Raw genomic sequence first — 19,408 nt, 5'->3', positions numbered from 1 at the left:
ACCCCCGTTACTCCTCTCAGCCACCCCCGTTACTCCTCTCACTGCCCGTCTCCTCTCAGCCTCCCCCGTTACTCCTCTCACTGCCCGTCTCCTCTCAGCCTCCCCAGTTACTCCTCTCACTGCCCGTCTCCTCTCAGCCTCCCCCGTTACTCCTCTCACTGCCGTCTCCTCTCAGCCTCCCCCGTTACTCCTCTCACTGCCCGTCTCCTCTCAGCCACCCCCGTTACTCCTCTCACTGCCGTCTCCTTTCAGCCTCCCGTTACTCCTCTCAGCCTCCCCCGTTACTCCTCTCACTGCCGTCTCCTCTCAGCCTCCCCCGTTACTCCTCTCACTGCCGTCTCCTCTCACTGCCCGTCTCCTCTCAGCCTCCCCCGTTACTCCTCTCACTGCCGTCTCCTCTCAGCCTCCCCCGTTACTCCTCTCACTGCCCGTCTCCTCTCAGCCTCCCCGTTACTCCTCTCACTGCCCGTCTCCTCTCAGCCACCCCCGTTACTCCTCTCACTGCCCGTCTCCTCTCAGCCTCCCCCGTTACTCCTCTCACTGCCCGTCTCCTCTCAGCCTCCCCCGTTACTCCTCTCACTGCCCGTCTCCTCTCAGCCTCCCCCGTTACTCCTCTCAGCCTCCCCCGTTACTCCTCTCACTGCCCGTCTCCTCTCAGCCTCCCCCGTTACTCCTCTCACTGCACGTCTCCTCTCAGCCTCCCCCGTTACTCCTCTCAGCCTCCCCCGTTACTCCTCTCAGCCTCCCCCGTTACTCCTCTCACTGACCGTCTCCTCTCAGCCTCCCCCGTTACTCCTCTCACTGCCGTCTCCTCTCAGCCTCCCCCGTTACTCCTCTCACTGCCCGTCTCCTCTCAGCCTCCCCCGTTACTCCTCTCACTGCCCGTCTCCTCTCAGCCTCCCCCGTTACTCCTCTCACTGCCCGTCTCCTCTCAGCCACCCCCGTTACTCCTCACTGCCCGTCTCCTCTCAGCCTCCCCCGTTACTCCTCTCACTGCCCGTCTCCTCTCAGCCTCCCCCGTTACTCCTCTCACTGCCCGTCTCCTCTCAGCCTCCCCCGTTACTCCTCTCAGCCTCCCCCGTTACTCCTCTCACTGCCCGTCTCCTCTCAGCCTCCCCCGTTACTCCTCTCACTGCACGTCTCCTCTCAGCCTCCCCCGTTACTCCTCTCACTGCCCGTCTCCTCTCAGCCTCCCCCGTTACTCCTCTCACTGCCCGTCTCCTCTCAGCCTCCCCCGTTACTCCTCTCACTGCCCGTCTCCTCTCAGCCTCCCCCGTTACTCCTCTCAGCCACCCCCGTTACTCCTCTCAGCCACCCCCGTTACTCCTCTCAGCCTCCCCCGTTACTCCTCTCAGCCGCCCCCGTTACTCCTCTCACTGCCCGTCTCCCGCAGCCTCCCCGTTACTCCTCTCACTGCCCGTCTCCTCTCAGCCTCCCCCGTTACTCCTCTCACTGCCCGTCTCCTCTCAGCCTCCCCGTTACTCCTCTCACTGCCCGTCCCCGCAGTCTCCCCGTTACTCCTCTCAGCCTCCCCCGTTACTCCTCTCAGCCTCCCCCGTTACTCCTCTCAGCCTCCCCCGTTACTCCTCTCAGCCTCCCCCGTTACTCCTCTCACTGACCGTCTCCTCTCAGCCTCCCCCGTTACTCCTCTCACTGCCGTCTCCTCTCAGCCTCCCCCGTTACTCCTCTCACTGCCCGTCTCCTCTCAGCCTCCCCCGTTACTCCTCTCACTGCCCGTCTCCTCTCAGCCTCCCCCGTTACTCCTCTCACTGCCCGTCTCCTCTCAGCCACCCCCGTTACTCCTCACTGCCCGTCTCCTCTCAGCCTCCCCCGTTACTCCTCTCACTGCCCGTCTCCTCTCAGCCTCCCCCGTTACTCCTCTCACTGCCCGTCTCCTCTCAGCCTCCCCCGTTACTCCTCTCAGCCTCCCCCGTTACTCCTCTCACTGCCCGTCTCCTCTCAGCCTCCCCCGTTACTCCTCTCACTGCACGTCTCCTCTCAGCCTCCCCCGTTACTCCTCTCACTGCCCGTCTCCTCTCAGCCTCCCCCGTTACTCCTCTCACTGCCCGTCTCCTCTCAGCCTCCCCCGTTACTCCTCTCACTGCCCGTCTCCTCTCAGCCTCCCCCGTTACTCCTCTCAGCCACCCCCGTTACTCCTCTCAGCCACCCCCGTTACTCCTCTCAGCCTCCCCCGTTACTCCTCTCAGCCGCCCCCGTTACTCCTCTCAGCCGCCCCCGTTACTCCTCTCACTGCCCGTCTCCCGCAGCCTCCCCGTTACTCCTCTCACTGCCCGTCTCCTCTCAGCCTCCCCCGTTACTCCTCTCACTGCCCGTCTCCTCTCAGCCTCCCCCGTTACTCCTCTCACTGCCCGTCCCCGCAGTCTCCCCGTTACTCCTCTCAGCCTCCCCCGTTACTCCTCTCAGCCTCCCCCGTTACTCCTCTCACTGCCTGTCTCCCGCAGCCCCCCCTGTTACTCCTCTCACTGCCTGTCTCCCGCAGCCTCCCCCGTTACTCCTCTCACTGCCCGTCTCCCGCAGCCTCCCCTGTTACTCCTCTCACTGCCCGTCTCCTCTCAGCCTCCCCTGTTACTCCTCTCAGCCTCCCCTGTTACTCCTCTCACTGCCCGTCTCCCGCAGCCTCCCCCGTTACTCCTCTCACTGCCCGTCTCCCGCTGCCTCCCCCGTTACTCCTCTCACTGCCCGTCTCCCGCAGCCTCCCGTTACTCCTCTCACTGCCCGTCTCCCGCAGCCTCCCCCATTACTCCTCTCATTGCCCGTCTCCCGCAGCCTCCCCCGTTACTCCTCTCATTGCCCGTCTCCCGCAGCCTCCCCCGTTACTCCTCTCACTGCCCGTCTCCCGCAGCCTCCCCTGTTACTTCTCTCACTGCCCGTCTCCCGCAGCCTCCCCCATTACTCCTCTCATTGCCCGTGTCCCGCAGCCTCCCCCGTTACTCCTCTTACTGCCCGACTCTCGCTGCCTCCCCGTTACTCCTCTCACTGCCCGTCCCCCACAGCCTCCCCGTTACTCCTCTCACTGGCCAGTCTCTCGCTGCCTCCCCTTTACTCCTCTCACTGCCCGTCTCCCGTAGCCTCCCCCGTTACTCCTCTCATTGCCCGTCTCCCGCAGCCTCCCCCGTTACTCCCCTCACTGCCCGTCTCCCGCAGCCTCCCCCGTTACTCCTCTCACTGCCCGTCCCCCGCAGCCTCCCCCATTACTCCTCTCACTGCCTGTACCCCGCAGCCTCCCCCGTTACTCCCCTCACTGCCCGTCTCCCGCACCCTCTCCCGTTACTCCTCTCACTGCCCGTCTCCCGCAGCCTCCCCCGTTACTCCTCTCATTGCCCGTCTCCCGCAGCCTCCCCCGTTACTCCCCTCACTGCCCGTCTCCCGCAGCCTCCCCCGTTACTCCTCTCACTGCCCGTCTCCCGCAGCCTCCCCCGTTACTCCTCTCACTGCCTGTCTCCCGCACCCTCCCCCGTTACTCCTCACCCCGTCTCACCTCAGTAGCGAGTACATGTCCAGCAGGTTGTTTTGGATGGGGGTCCCCGTCACTGCCCAGCGGGCTCCGGCCCGCACCCTCCCCCGTTACTCCTCACCCCGTCTCACCTCAGTAGCGAGTACATGTCCAGCAGGTTGTTTTGGATGGGGGTCCCCGTCACTGCCCAGCGGGCTCCGGCCCGCACCCTCCCCCGTTACTCCTCACCCCGTCTCACCTCAGTAGCGAGTACATGTCCAGCAGGTTGTTTTGGATGGGGGTCCCCGTCACTGCCCAGCGGGCTCCGGCCCGCAGCTTGCACACAGCGATGGACGTCTGCACCTTGGGATTTTTAATGCTGTGAGCCTCGTCCAGGACGATACGGGACCAGGCGAGGCGCAGGAGGGGGGAGGAGGCAGCCGAATCCTGCGGGAGACCAGGAAAGGGAGGTTAGACACATCATATTTATATAGTGCCAACCATGCACGCAGTGCTATATACACACACACATATACACATATATACCCACCCAGAAGAAGTTGTGTGCTATTAAATCCCTCGTCTCCTGCAAAGGCGGAATGCAGCAAAGAGACCCTCGCACGTCTGTAACTCACCTCCTGACCCTTGGCCGGGGGTCTCCCTCCCGCAGAGACCCTCACACGTCTGTAACTCACCTCCTGACCCTTGGCCGGGGGTCTCCCTCCCGCAGAGACCCTCACACGTCTGTAACGCACCTCCTGACCCTTGGCCGGGGGTCTCTCCCTCCTGCAGAGACCCTAACATGTCGGTAACTCACCTCCTGACCCTTGGCCGGAGGTCTCCCTCCCGCAGAGACCCTCGCACGCCTGTAACTCACCTCCTGACCCTTGGCCGGAGGTCTCCCTCCCGCAGAGACCCTCGCACGTCTGTAACTCACCTCCTGACCCTTGGCCGGGGGTCTCCCTCCCGCAGAGACCCTCGCACGTCTGTAACTCACCTCCTGACCCTTGGCCGGGGGTCTCCCTCCTGCAGAGACCCTCGCACGCCTGTAACTCACCTCCTGACCCTTGGCCGGGGGTCTCCCTCCTGCAGAGACCCTCACACGCCTGTAACTCACCTCCTGACCCACACACACACACATACACATACATACACACATATATACCCACCCAGAAGAAGTTGTGTGCTATTAAATCCCTCGTCTCCTGCAAAGGCGGAATGCAGCAAAGAGACCCTCACACGTCTGTAACGCACCTCCTGACCCTTGGCCGGGGGTCTCTCCCTCCTGCAGAGACCCTAACACGTCTGTAACGCACCTCCTGACCCTTGGCCGGGGGTCTCTCCCTCCTGCAGAGACCCTAACACGTCGGTAACTCACCTCCTGACCCTTGGCCGGGGGTCTCCCTCCTGCAGAGACCCTCGCACGCCTGTAACTCACCTCCTGACCCTTGGCCGGGGGTCTCCATCCTGCAGAGACCCTCGCACGTCTGTAACTCACCTCCTGACCCTTGGCCGGAGTCTCTCCCTCCTGCAGAGACCCTCGCACGTCTGTAACTCACCTCCTGACCCATGGCCGGGGGTCTCTCCCTCCTGCAGAGACCCTCACACGTCTGTAACGCACCTCCTGACCCTTGGCCGGGGGTCTCTCCCTCCTGCAGAGACCCTCGCACGTCTGTAACTCACCTCCTGACCCTTGGCCGGAGTCTCTCCCTCCCGCAGAGACCCTCGCACGCCTGTAACTCACCTCCTGACCCTTGGCCGGAGGTCTCCCTCCCGCAGAGACCCTCGCACGTCTGTAACTCACCTCCTGACCCTTGGCCGGGGGTCTCCCTCCCGCAGAGACCCTCGCACGTCTGTAACTCACCTCCTGACCCTTGGCCGGGGGTCTCCCTCCTGCAGAGACCCTCGCACGCCTGTAACTCACCTCCTGACCCTTGGCCGGGGGTCTCCCTCCTGCAGAGACCCTCACACGCCTGTAACTCACCTCCTGACCCTTGGCCGGGGGTCTCCATCCTGCAGAGACCCTCGCACGTCTGTAACTCACCTCCTGACCCTTGGCCGGAGTCTCTCCCTCCTGCAGAGACCCTCGCACGTCTGTAACTCACCTCCTGACCCATGGCCGGGGGTCTCTCCCTCCTGCAGAGACCCTCACACGTCTGTAACGCACCTCCTGACCCTTGGCCGGGGGTCTCTCCCTCCTGCAGAGACCCTCGCACGTCTGTAACTCACCTCCTGACCCTTGGCCGGAGTCTCTCCCTCCTGCAGAGACCCTCGCACGTCTGTAACTCACCTCCTGACCCTTGGCCGGGGGTCTCTCCCTCCTGCAGAGACCCTCGCGCATCTGTAACTCACCTCCTGACCCTTGGCCGGGGGTCTCCCTCCTGCAAAGACCCTCGCACGTCTGTAACTCACCTCCTGACCCTTGGCCGGAGGTCTCCCTCCCGCAGAGACCCTCGCACGTCTGTAACTCACCTCCTGACCCTTGGCCGGGGGTCTCCCTCCTGCAGAGACCCTCGCACGCCTGTAACTCACCTCCTGACCCTTGGCCGGGGGTCTCCCTCCTGCAGAGACCCTCGCACGTCTGTAACTCACCTCCTGACCCTTGGCCGGCTGTCTCTCCCTCCCGCAGAGACCCTCGCACGCCTGTAACTCACCTCCTGACCCTTGGCCGGGGGTCTCCCTCCTGCAGAGACCCTCGCCCGTCTGTAACTCACCTCCTGACCCTTGGCCGGGGGTCTCCCTCCTGCAGAGACCCTCGCCCGTCTGTAACTCACCTCCTGACCCTTGGCCGGGGGTCTCCCTCCTGCAGAGACCCTCGCACGTCTGTAACTCACCTCCTGACCGTTGGCCGGGGGTCTCCCTCCCGCAGAGACCCTCGCACGCCTGTAACTCACCTCCTGACCCTTGGCCAGGGGTCTCCATCCTGCAGAGACCCTCGCACGCCTGTAACTCACCTCCTGACCCTTGGCCGGGGGTCTCCCTCCTGCAGAGACCCTCGCACGTCTGTAACTCACCTCCTGACCCTTGGCCAGGGGTCTCCCTCCCGCAGAGACCCTCGCACGTCTGTAACTCACCTCCTGACCCTTGGCCGGGGGTCTCCCTCCCGCAGAGACCCTTGCACGCCTGTAACTCACCCCCAGCTCCTGATCCTTGGCCGGAGTCTCTCCCTCACCCTTGGTCACAGGAATCTCTTTGGACACCAGGCTGTATGTGGTCACTACGATGTCATATTTTGCCAGTCTGGGGGATGAAAAATACAGACACCGTTCATGAAAAGAGCGAGGGACCCAGGGAACGAGTGTGTCTGCTACACCTGGCAGTGAGTGCGTCTGCTACACCTGGCAGTGAGTGCGTCTGCTACACCTGGCAGTGAGTGCGTCTGCTACACCTGGCAGTGAGTGCGTCTGCTACACCTGGCAGTGAGGGCGTCTGCTACACCTGGCAGTGAGCGCGTCTGCTACACCTGGCAGTGAGCGCGTCTGCTACACCTGGCAGTGAGCGTGTCTGCTACACCTGGCAGTGAGCGCGTCTGCTACACCTGGCAGTGAGCGTGTCTGCTACACCTGGCAGTGAGCGTGTCTGCTACACCTGGCAGCGAGTGTGTCTGCTACACCTGGCAGCGAGTGCGTCTGCTACACCTGGCAGCGAGTGCGTCTGCTACACCTGGCAGCGAGTGCGTCTGCTACACCTGGCAGCGAGTGCGTCTGCTACACCTGGCAGCGAGTGCGTCTGCTACACCTGGCAGCGAGTGCGTCTGCTACACCTGGCAGCGAGTGCGTCTGCTACACCTGGCAGCGAGTGCGTCTGCTACACCTGGCAGCGAGTGCGTCTGCTACACCTGGCAGCGAGTGCGTCTGCTACACCTGGCAGCGAGTGCGTCTGCTACACCTGGCAGCGAGTGCATCTGCTACACCTGGCAGCGAGTGCGTCTGCTACACCTGGCAGCGAGTGCGTCTGCTACACCTGGCAGCGAGTGCGTCTGCTACACCTGGCAGCGAGTGCGTCTGCTACACCTGGCAGTGAGCGCGTCTGCTACACCTGGCAGTGAGCGTGTCTGCTACACCTGGCAGTGAGCGTGTCTGCTACACCTGGCAGTGAGCGTGTCTGCTACACCTGGCAGTGAGTGTGTCTGCTACACCTGGCAGTGAGTGCGTCTGCTACACCTGGCAGTGAGTGCGTCTGCTACACCTGGCAGTGAGTGTGTCTGCTACACCTGGCAGTGAGTGTGTCTGCTACACCTGGCAGTGAGTGTGTCTGCAGTCAGTACTGGGCTGATACTGAGCGGGCAGTCTGTACTTACAAGTGTTAGACAAAAAAAGTGAGGCGCTTCTAAATGAGTGTAATAAATAAATAATTAAATAAATAGTGATTATTAGTGATTAATAGCGATAATCAAAGTGCTCATAAATCATAAAAGTATATAAATGGCGAACTTCGCTGCTCAACCCTCTTTGAAGAAGATCCCGTTTCTCCTGTCTTGAATGGTGGGGAGAAGCTTGTGGGGAGCGCAGGTTTCACCATATATAGGGAAAAAAATATATATAATAGTGTAGTATGCCTTAAACAGAAAAAGCAATCTATATAGGAATCCTGATTGGGAACTCACATTCTCCCAGTTAAAATTCACTCAACGCGTTTCGCTGGCTCAGCAGCTTCGTCAGGAGTTTGATCTATAGCATAACGCTTCATTTGTCCATATATATACCCTTGATTGGTTCTGATTGGATGGTGGGTTAATTCACCACTTCCTATTGGCTGGAACATTGTCTAGTGATTGGCTACTGGTGCAAATCTGGTCCTCTGGAAAAGATATATCGACGACGTGTTTTTTATTTGGAATGGCGACGAAATTTTATTAAAGCAATTTTTAGATTACATTAATAACAATAATTTTAATCTTAAATTTTTATCGAATTTTAGTAAAACCAAAGTGGAATTTTTAGACCTTGAGATTTATATTGAGAATATTATTTTAACTAAAACATTTTTTAAATCGGTAGATGGCAACAATTATATATTAAATAGCAGTTGCCATCACCCTAGGTGGATTTCTAATGTACCTCAAGGCCAATTTATGCGGATAAAGATGAATTGTAGTAAAAAAGAAATTTATGAGGAACAATCACGCATACTGACGAATAAATTCCTTGAGAAGAAATACAGTCCCACAAGAATTAAAGAAGCAAAATCTAAAGTAGATTTCCTTGACAGGAAACTTTTAATCAAACCGAACATCAATAGGATGAGACATAATGAGATAGACTTTACCACTAGTTTCATGACCCAATACAATAGAGATGCAAATAAAATTAAAAGTGCCATAAATAAACATTGGCACATTTTACAGAACGACCCTATTTTAGGAAGAGTTTTACCAGCAAGGCCAAACATTGTATATACCAAAGCAAGCAACTTGAAGCAGAAATTAGCGCCGAGTGTCTTGAGAAACAAACAAGATGACACAAATGATAGCAATTGGTTGAAACTCCCTAAAGGTTTTCATGCATGTGGTAACTGTAAGGTCTGTGACTTTTGCTGTAAAGGGGCAAAAGACACTTTTAAATCAAATATTACTAATGAGGCTTTTAAAATAAAACATTTTATTAATTGCAATTCGGTATATGTTATTTATTTATTGGAATGCCCTTGCGGCATACAATATGTAGGTCAGACTACTCGTGCCTTGAAAGTTAGAGCACTGGAACATATAGGGAACATCAGACGCAAGATGGACACACATAGTGTTCCTAAACATTTTAATCGTTTTCATGCCTCCAATCCAAAAGATGTAATTATTAAGGGGATTGAACACGTCCCATTGAATTGGAGAGGTGGTGATAGAACTAAAGAACTAATTAAAAGGGAGACATTCTGGATTCACCGGTTAAAAACGTTGAGTCCAGCAGGATTAAACGCAGATATAGAGATTAGTGTTTTTATATACAGTAGTTATTTATACACTGTGTGTTTCCTCTTTTAGAGTTCATCATTTAACGGTCACTTCCAGTGCTCACTTTAATTTAATTTATTATTATTAATTTATTATACATTATACTGCTATATTACTAGTGCAGTGTTTCCAATTCTCAGTATAAGCATGCGTATGTATGTCTATGTATATGTTTTTATGTATTTTAATAAATTATAGTGTATATGCATGTTCTATATGGATGTGTATATATATATATATATATATATATATATATATATTGTTTTATATACTGTTTTATATATATTTTTAGATTTTTAATATATATATAATGATTTTTTTTTTTTTAAATATTTTTCCTTTATTGGTGTCATTTGATGCATTGGTACATTTAACAGTCATAACCTAGCAGGACAGTATGTCAATGAGGCACATTACATGTATATGACAAGGAGGCAGTTGGTGACACACAAACCTTTTTCCATTTACAGTGGTGAAAAGAGAGGGGATGACGAAGGGCAGGTGGATAGTTGAGAACGACTTGGGGAGAGAGCGGGGGGGGGAAGGTTGTGGTGGGGGAGGGGCGGCTTGGGGCTCGGAATGTGGGATCTAGTGTTGCAGTAAGGCTTGTACCAGTGTCGGGGTTCCTGACCCCGGCCAAGGTTCCCAGGTTCTATAGAATTGTGGCATTTTTTGCCTCAGCATGGCTGTCAGTCTCTCCATATTCATAACCCCGTCTATTCTTGTAATTACCGTTCTCCTGGAGGGGGCTTTAACTTGCTTCCAGGCCGCAGCAATGCAGCATCTGGCGGCCGTTAAGATCGCAGATGTGAGTCTAGCTATGGGGGCAGGGAGGTCATCGATTGGTTTTCCCAGCACGTAGGTCAGGGGGTCCAGTGGGACCTCCAAGTCCAGAGTCTCAGTCAGGAGGCTCTGGATCCGGGTCCAGAATCTCTGGATCTCCGGGCATGTCCACCAAATGTGGGACATGTCACCCTTTTGACCACATCCCCTCCAGCACTCGTCAGAGGTGCCTCGATAGATCTGGCTCAGTCTACTCGGGGTCAGGTACCATTGAAATAGTATTTTGTAGATATTTTCTTTTGTGACAGTACAAATTGATGTTTTGGTAGCAGCCTCCCAGACATCCTCCAGGTCTATGGGGGTGTTCAGGTCTTCGCTCCACTTTTGCATATACGAGTGGTTGGGGGGAGGTTGGGCTGCCTCCAATGTTTTGTATATCTCAGAGATTAAGCCCCTCTGGTACTCGCCTTTGAGACATAGGGTCTCGAATCTGGAGCGCGTTGGGAATTTTAGACTAGGGGATTGGCTCTCAGGAAGTGTCTGATTTGCAGGTATTGGAATATGGGGAGATCAAAGGACGATAATTTAACTCTAAGTTCTCGGAGGGGCATGACCTCATCGCCTTCCAGCAAGTCCGCAATCACTCTGACATTTAGGCCTTGAAATTGGCCGAATTGAGTTCGGGAGCAACCGGGCGGGAAGTCCGGGTTCCCGAATAGGGGGGTGAGTTGAGATGGGGATGAAGTTAGGCCATATTTCCCTTTAGTTTTTAACCATGTCGACCACGTGCATCTCATTGCCCCCAGGTCGAATCTCAGGGGCTTTCTACTTTTATGGGTCTGGGCCCACAGTAGGGCTGAGAGGGGTGTGGGGGATGCGTCTCTATTTCTAACCAGCAATTAGAGGTCGGGGGGTTGTTCCATACCACCGCCTGCCTCAGCTGGGCCGCCTGGTAATACCGGACTACATCCGGCGCCCCCAGGCCCCCTCTCGTCCTCGACGCCAGAAGCACCGACCTTGGGACTCTAGGTCTCCGTTGCTACCAAATAAAGCGCAGAATATGGGCTTGGATATTCCTCAATTCTGTTAGTGGGACAGGGACAGGGAGGGTCTGGAAGTAATAGAGCAGTCGGGGGCGGACATTCATTTTGGTGGATACTATTCTGCCAAACCACGAGATCTGGTGGGCCTGCCAGGCCTCCAGGTCTCTCTTGCTCTGGCGGAAGAGGGGGGGATAATTGGCTTGGTACAATGAGCTGTACGAGCTCGCTATTTTTATCCCCAGATATTTGATGTGGGAGCTATACCACTTGTATTTAAAATTATTTTGTAGAAGTTTCCATATGGGATCTGGGAGGGAGATGTTGAGGGCCTCTGATTTGTCTGTGTTTATTTTGTAATCTGACAGATGGCCAAAATGGTCTAAGAGTTTCTCTAGGTTGGGAAGGGAGGTGTGCGGTTCTGACAGGGTTAGAATAACATCATCCGCAAACAGGGAGATTTTGTATTCCCTGTCTGCGATTAGAATGCCCTTAATATTGGGTTCAGCTCTAATCCGAGCAGCTAGCGGCTCTATAGACAGGGCAAAAAGTAAGGGGGATAGGGGGCAACCTTGTCTGGTACCGTTTTGGATCTTTATTGGGTTGGAGAGCCCACCTGGTAGTTTTAAAAGGGCAGTGGGGTTGAATAAAGGGCTCGGACCCCTTCGAGGAATGGGCCCGAGAAACCGAACTGGAGCATAGTCTGGTCAAGGAAGGACCATTTGATTCGGTCGAAGGCCTTCTCGGCGTCGAGGCTGAGGATCAGGGCCTGGGATTGTTTGAGGTGCACATGGTCTATAATATTAATAATTTTGCGGGTGTTGTCAGAGGCCTGTCTTCCTGACACAAAGCCCACCTGGTCTATATGAATTAGTCTGGGGAGAATAGGGTTGTCTGTTTGCAAGGATCTTACTGAAAAGCTTGAGGTCAGTGTTTAATAGGGATATTGGGCGGTAGCTGCCGCATTGGAGCGGGTCCCTGCCCTCTTTATGTATGATGGCCAGATTGGCTGCTGACATAGTGCCTGGTATCGGTTCTCCTTGTAGGAAAGAGTTGAACATTCCCAGGAGATGCGGGGAGAGGGGTGCTGCTAGTTTCTTGTAATAAGCATTGGAGAACCCGTCTGGCCCGGGCGTCTTAGCTATTTTAAGTGAGGAGATGGCTTTATCCAGCTCTTCTCGAGTTATCTCCTGATTTAAGAACTCAAGTTCTTCTTGTGAAAGGGACGGAAGATTACATTGGGTTAAGTACTCGGAGGTCACCTTGGCGTTATCGTTTAATTGGTTGGGGGGGTGGAGGTTGTAGAGGTCTGTATAGAACTCCGCAAATTGGCACGCAATGTCTTTCTCATTGTATGAAATTTGGTCGTTTTTGGTCCTGATTTTCGTGATCTGGGCCTTAGTCTTAATGCCTCTTAATTTCGAGGCCAGGAGCTTGTCCGCTTTATTACCCCTATCGTAGAAATTCTGGTTGATCCATTTCAGCGCTCTCTCTACCTCGTCAAGTTGTAGTACTTTTAATTCCGATCTTGCCTTATCAAGGGTTCTAAGCACTTTTTTCGAGGAGGATTGTTTGTGTAGGTGCTCTAGAGCTAAGATTTTTTCAGTGAGTTCTTTTTGGGCTTTTTGCTTCAATTTCTTCTTATAGGAGAATAAAGAGATGAGTTCTCCTCTAATAGTGGCTTTGTGCGCTTCCCAGAGCATTGCTGCTGCTGGGACCGAGCCTTTGTTTAGTTGGAAAAAAGTGCCTGGTTTTTGTTTGATCGTCTTGACCACCTGTGGGTCATTGAGGAGCGAATGGTTGAGTTTCCATTTGTACACCGATGACTTGACGAATGGCAGAGAGAGGGTGAGTGCGATAGGGGCATGGTCGGACCAAGTAATTGGGCCTATGTCAGAGTGGGAGGATGCCTGGAGCACATTGTTGGTGCCTAGGAAATAGTCGATCCGCGAGTTAGACTGATGGGGGGCTGAGAAGGTGTAGTCTCTCTGGCCCACGTGCTGGGTCCGCCAGATATCCGACAGCGAGTAATCTTTCAAGATGTCTCGGAACTTTTGGGCTTTTTTCTGTATCTGGGCAGAGTATGGGGTCGCAAACTGACTAGATTTGTCTTGGTCCGGGTTTAGGACCATGTTTGCGTCTCCGACTAGGAGAAGAGAGGAGAGCATCGGTTGGTCTAAGGTTCCGAGGAGATTCTGGAGAAATTAGGTTTGGTTTGCGTTAGGGGCGTAGATATTAAGGATGGCTATGGGAGAGCCTGACAGTGTCCCTTGGAGTAGTACATAGCGTCCCTCTGGGTCTTTGGTTACTTTTGTTGGGGCGAATGGTGTGTTGTTCTTAATTAGTATGGCCACACCTCGCTTTTTATTGGGGGAGGATGCGTAGAACGCTTGGGGGAACGTGTGTTTGAATGTGTTGGGCGGGTCTGGGGAATTGAAGTGGGTTTCTTGGATGCAGATTATATCGCCTTTAGTCTTTTTAAGTTCTTGGAGGGCTAATTTGCGTTTGCGGACCGAATTGAGACCCTTGACATTGAGGGAGATAATTTTAATCGACGCCATTAGTGGGGGTGGTGGATCTCAGGAGAGAACCCCTGACCCCGAGCTGTTCCCACGTCAGGGTTGGATAGAACCTTAGAACACAAGGGCGGGGGGAGGTTCAGATTGTCCCTGAGGGGGGCTCTGGAAGGGGTCTGTGGGGGGAGGGGCAGGGGGGGAGGGGGGGAGGACACAAGAGGGCAAGAAAGAAGGTGGGCTATCCGGGAGCCCAAAGAAGATTCCTCTTGACACCATGGTGGCAAGGGAAGGGGGCACAAAAAGCCCCTGGAGGACTTTTCGGGGCGTCACGCACAGAATGGGGCCAGCGAACGAGGTCCAACACCCTCGCTGTGTGGCAGAGAAAAATGGGGGGGGGGAGGGAAACTTGGGCAGGGGGCTGCGTTTGGTACATAGATAAGAGTACACCACACTTCAGTGCGGAGAACCCAGTAGTTTCAAGTAAGGTATGGTTCCAACTAGTTTTTGGGCCATGATATGGGGAGGAGAGGGGGGGGAAGGGCGAGGGGGGGGGGCGAGGGGGGGGATGGGAAGAGGGGGGGGAGAGGGAGGGGATGGGAGGTGTGGGGGTGGAGAGGGGATGGGGAGGAGGGGGAGGGTGGGGAGGTGTGAGGGTGGAGGGGGGGTAAGGGGGGGAGGGGGGAAGGGAGGTGTGAGGGTGAAGGGGGGGGAGGGGGGGAACCTTTGGGCATGTTTAGGGGCTCATAGGGGGCACAGAGCCAGGCACGTGGTAAGCTTGCAGATCCCCACAGTTCTTTATACATTCTTTTTAAATCCTGAGCAGACAGTATTGCGTACATATAGGGGATGAGGGGGGAGGGGAAGGGGGGGTGGGGAAGGGGGAGAGGGGTACCTTGGGGCATGTTTTGGGGCTCTTAGGGGACACAGATATAGACAATGTCGAAACGGTGTGTCTAGGTGCTGGGAGATGGAGATGGGGGTACCTTTATAGACGGGGGGCCTGTGAATCTGTACCGTACACATATATTTTTACATAATCCTGAGCAGGCAGTGTTGCATCTTTATGGGGGGGGGGGTATCTTGGGGCATGTTTTGGAGGTCAAAGGGGGCACAGAGATAGGCCTGTGGCAGGCTTGCAAATCTCTACAGTTCTTTATACATTATTCTTAAATCCTGAGGGGGCACATTGTATTTACAAGCTTATTCAGTGGCTAGACAGTTCTGTCAGTTTTCGGGGGGTGGGCGTCCTTGGGCAGGACCGTTTCCTATACCTGCATAGTATTCAGACATTGTAATTAGCTCTTGTCCAAACAGTATTGGTTGAAACACTGAGACATAGCGATACAAAATAGTTATGCATAGTTTAGTCCGATATTGGAGGAAGCGAGTCTCATTGGGGGATAATGAGGGCCATCAATGTCAGTTGGGGGCCAATCAACCTGGTCCTTGGCTCGGCTGGCGGGGGGGGGGGGGGAGGTTCGTCGGGGGCAAGGGGAGTTAGGGGGTAGGGGGGGTGGTCGCACTCGGGATAGAGGGAGCGGAGGGGGGGGCATAGACCCCTCTCGGTGTGGGTCGGGAAGGATTTGGGCCTATCTTGGGGGGGGGGGGAGATGGGGGGAGCCGGGAGGGGAGCCAGGGTTCTTGTATACGACCCTGTCCTCCGCGGTTCGGAGGGGAAGGGGACGTCAGGTGGCTGTCTCTGGGAAGGCACATCTCTCTGCCGAGTTCCTGGCGTGCTGCCGCTGGAGCTGGATCTCCCAAGGCTGGAGGTCGGGTGCAGGTCGCGACAATCGGGGTCTGGTGAGGACGACCTCTGCCAGGCAGGGGGGGCGGCGCGGGGTTGGTGCTTTCCTCGTCAGATTTCTGGATTTCGGTGAGTACAGCGATGGTTCCCCTTGCGCCGGGGGGAAACGGTGAGGTGAGAGGGCAGGTTTCTCGGGTTGGGAGGAGGGTGGTGGGGGGGGGAGAAGGGGGGGCAGGGGTAGGGGTGGGAGGGGAGAATGGGGCAGGGGTAGGGGGGGGAAACTGGAGGGGGGGGGCCTGGTAGGGAGGGGGGGGGGGCTCGTGAGCTGGTGCATTAGGGCCTGCGGGGCCTCCTAGGGGCTGAAATCGTTCGCGGCAGCCATCTTTATTGGTTGTTTGTGTGGTTGGGGGAGATTTACTGTTGTTGTTGGAGCACGGTTTGTGTAGAGTGCCGGTGAGGGCGCCCTAAGTCTCCTTCAGTTCCGGGGGATACCAGGATCATCGGGGTTCAGCAAAGTCGTTGGCTAGCCAGCCTCTCCGATGCACGGGGGTATCCTGGGGGTCTGTCTCAGTCGCCGCATCAGTGGGGGGGCGGTTGCTCTTCTGTGGAGGAGGGATCCCTAGTGCTTTGAGGAAGTCTCTCGCATCTTCAGGGGCAGACACCGTGTAGTGGCGTCCATTACGGAGCACCACTAGCTTAAAGGGGAATCCCTAACGGTATCTAACCCCTTGGTCTCTTAGGTGGGAGGTAAGTGGTCTCAGCGCGTTTCTTTTACTCACAGTTAGGTGGGAAAGGTCGTTAAAGAGCTGGATGGCCACTCCATCCATCGTCACGGAGCGCAGATCCCTGGCAGCCGCCATGATCCGCTCTTTTGCTGAGTAGGCGTGCATTCTGAGCACCACATCTCTATGCCGGTTGGGGTCCGATGGTTTTGGGCCCAGGGCTCGTTGTGCCCGGTCGGCGTGCAGATCGTGCTCAGATAGGTCAGGCACCAATTGTAGAAAGAGTCTGCGGAGGTAGGGTTGCAGTTCTTCATGGGTGATGGCTTCAGGGATGTTTCTGAGGCGGATGTTCTGCCTCCTCTCCCTGTTCTCGAGGTCCTCGAGGGCATTTTGCAAGTCGCGGATTGCGTCCCCACATCTTGAGACCTCCTCGTGGGTCTCGGCCTGCGCGTTGGATACTCCCTCCATTTTCGCCTCTAGGTCCTCAGTACTTTCCGTCAGCGCTCCCACGGTCTGGAGGGCCTTCTCTGTGTCCTCCTGTACCCCCCTCCTCATTTTGACGATGAGTGAGTCAAAAAATTCTTTATTCAGAACGGGGGGGTCCGTCTCAGGCGGGCTATGTCGGTTCCTCCTCGGCGCCATCTTGTCCTTCAGGGCTGATATCTGCCTGGCGCTGTGTCGGAGCGAAAAATTTGGTGACTGGGTTTGGGTTCCGTTTTTGAGCCTTCCCCGTCATCTCCCTGATGTTAGCTGCTGGGTTGCGTATCAAATTCGGGGGGTTTGGGGTGGGGGAAAATGCCTATTCTGATAGCTTTTATGCGAGGGTGCCGGGAGCTCTCTTCCTAGCTAACCATCGGCGGTGACGTCCTTATATAATGATTTTTAATATATATGTGATGATTTTATGTCATTATAAGATATACATTTAAAAAAAAAAATATATATATATATATATGCGCATGTTCATATGCATTGTAACTAATGTGGAATACTAATTTATCTTTTGCTCTTTTTCCCCATTCCATTCTATTTCTCCTTATCTAATTCCATCGATCTCCCATTTACATATGTTATGTTGAGTGTCACATAATAATGGTACACAATGAATTACCCCAAGTATATATAGCTATTTATATGTATTAGCTAGTTTCTATATATATGTATTAGTTTTTCTATGTACTAGTTATTTTAAGTATATTGATGTTATTTATATTTGTTTAATGATTGTATTAATAAAACTGTGTAATTTACTATGTATTATAGTTGTCCCGCCCATTAGCCAATCACTAGACAATGTTCCAGCCAATAGGAAGTGGTGAATTCAATCCAATCAGAACACCATCCAATCAGAACCAATCAAGGGTATATATATGGACAAATGAAGCGTTATGCTATAGATCGTACTCCTGACGAAGCTGCTGAGGCAGCGAAACGCGTTGAGTGAACAGGCAGCAGTCCAGAAGTGTACCCTGAATGCCCCAGAGCCCATGAGGATCCATTCTGCGATTGATCGCTAAACCGGATTGACGCGACGGGCCGGACCGGAAGTGACGCGACGCAACTTCGGGAGTGGGGTGGATGGCAAACGCTGAAGCTGCGCATTGATTTCTATGTGTCTCTGCACATGGTGCTCATGGGAGTGCAATATTAATTGCTTTTACCAATATACTGTTAGTGAACATACAATGTTGCACTAAAGGTGTCATTCTATCTACCGAGGGTTTATTCTGCTGACACCAGGGAGTTTATGTCAAGCAAGACCCCCCTGCATACTGCTGAGTCCACATCATTTCATCCATTACTATCTACTGCTGAATTTAAACTGGGAGAATGTGGGTTCCCAATCAGGATTCCTATATAGATTGCTTTTTCTGTTTAAGGCATACTACACTATTATATATATTTTTTTCCCTATATATGGTGATACCTGCGCTCCCCACAAGCTTCTCCCCACCAGTCTGTACTTACACCTGTCAGTGAGTGTGTCCGCTGTCAGTACTGGGCTGATACTGAGCGGGCAGTCTGCACTTACACCACCGGGCAGTCTGCACTTACACCACCGGGCAGTCTGCACTTACACCACCGGGCAGTCTGCACTTACACCACCGGGCAGTCTGCACTTACACCACCGGGCAGTCTGCACTTACACCACCGGGCAGTCTGCACTTACACCACCGGGCAGTCTGCACTTACACCACCGGGCAGTCTGCACTTACACCACCGGGCAGTCTGCACTTACACCACCGGCAGTCTGCACTTACACCACCGGCAGTCTGCACTTACACCACCGGGCAGTCTGCACTTACACCACCGGGCAGTCTGCACTTACACCACCGGGCAGTCTGCACTTACACCACCGGGCAGTCTGCACTTACACCACCGGGCAGTCTGCACTTACACCACCGGGCAGTCTGCACTTACACCACCGGGCAGTCTGCACTTACACCACCCGGCAGTCTGCACTTACACCACCCGGCAGTCTGCACTTACACCACCCGGCAGTCTGCACTTACACCACCCGGCAGTCTGCACTTACACCACCCGGCAGTCTGCACTTACACCCCCTGGCAGCCTGCACTTACACCACCCGGCAGTCTGCACTTACACCCCCTGGCAGCCTGCACTTACACCACCGGGCAGTCTGCACTTACACCCCCGGGCAGTCTGCACTTACACCACCGGGCAGTCTGCACTTACACCCCCGGGCAGTCTGCACTTACACCCCCGGGCAGTCTGCACTTACACCTGGCAGTCTGCACTTACACCACCGGGCAGTCTGCACTTACACCACCGGGCAGCCTGCACTTACACCACCGGGCAGTCTGCACTTACACCCCCGGGCAGTCTGCACTTACACCACCGGGCAGTCTGCACTTACACCCCCGGGCAGTCTGCACTTACACCCCCGGGCAGTCTGCACTTACACCACATGGCAGTCTGCACTTACACCACCCGGCAGTCTGCACTTACACCACCCGGCAGTCTGCACTTACACCACCCGGCAGTCTGCACTTACACCACCCGGCAGTCTGCACTTACACCCCCGGGCAGTCTGCACTTACACCACCGGGCAGTCTGCACTTACACCCCCGGGCAGTCTGCACTTACACCCCCGGGCAGTCTGCACTTACACCTGGCAGTCTGCACTTACACCACCGGGCAGTCTGCACTTACACCACCGGGCAGTCTGCACTTACAC

At 54.7% G+C, this 19,408-nt stretch overlaps 1 protein-coding gene across 1 annotated transcript in view; it reads right to left on the bottom strand.

Moving 5' to 3' along the window:
- The window catches only part of TTF2 (transcription termination factor 2), a gene marked incomplete at its 3' end in the record, with an annotated part of 188,190 nt that overhangs the window by 26,141 nt on the left and 142,641 nt on the right, over positions 1 to 19,408 (bottom strand). Inside the window, exons 12-13 of the mRNA XM_075584603.1 lie at positions 6,589 to 6,694; positions 3,714 to 3,901 (exon numbers count right to left, since the gene is read on the bottom strand). Coding sequence (XP_075440718.1) covers positions 3,714 to 3,901; positions 6,589 to 6,694 — 294 coding nt within the window. The remainder of the gene's footprint in view (positions 1 to 3,713; positions 3,902 to 6,588; positions 6,695 to 19,408) is intronic.

Source organism: Ascaphus truei, unplaced genomic scaffold, assembly GCF_040206685.1.
Source record: "Ascaphus truei isolate aAscTru1 unplaced genomic scaffold, aAscTru1.hap1 HAP1_SCAFFOLD_670, whole genome shotgun sequence".
NCBI classification, from domain to species: Eukaryota; Metazoa; Chordata; class Amphibia; order Anura; family Ascaphidae; genus Ascaphus; species Ascaphus truei.
This window is presented reverse-complemented; position numbering and strand designations above follow the sequence as displayed.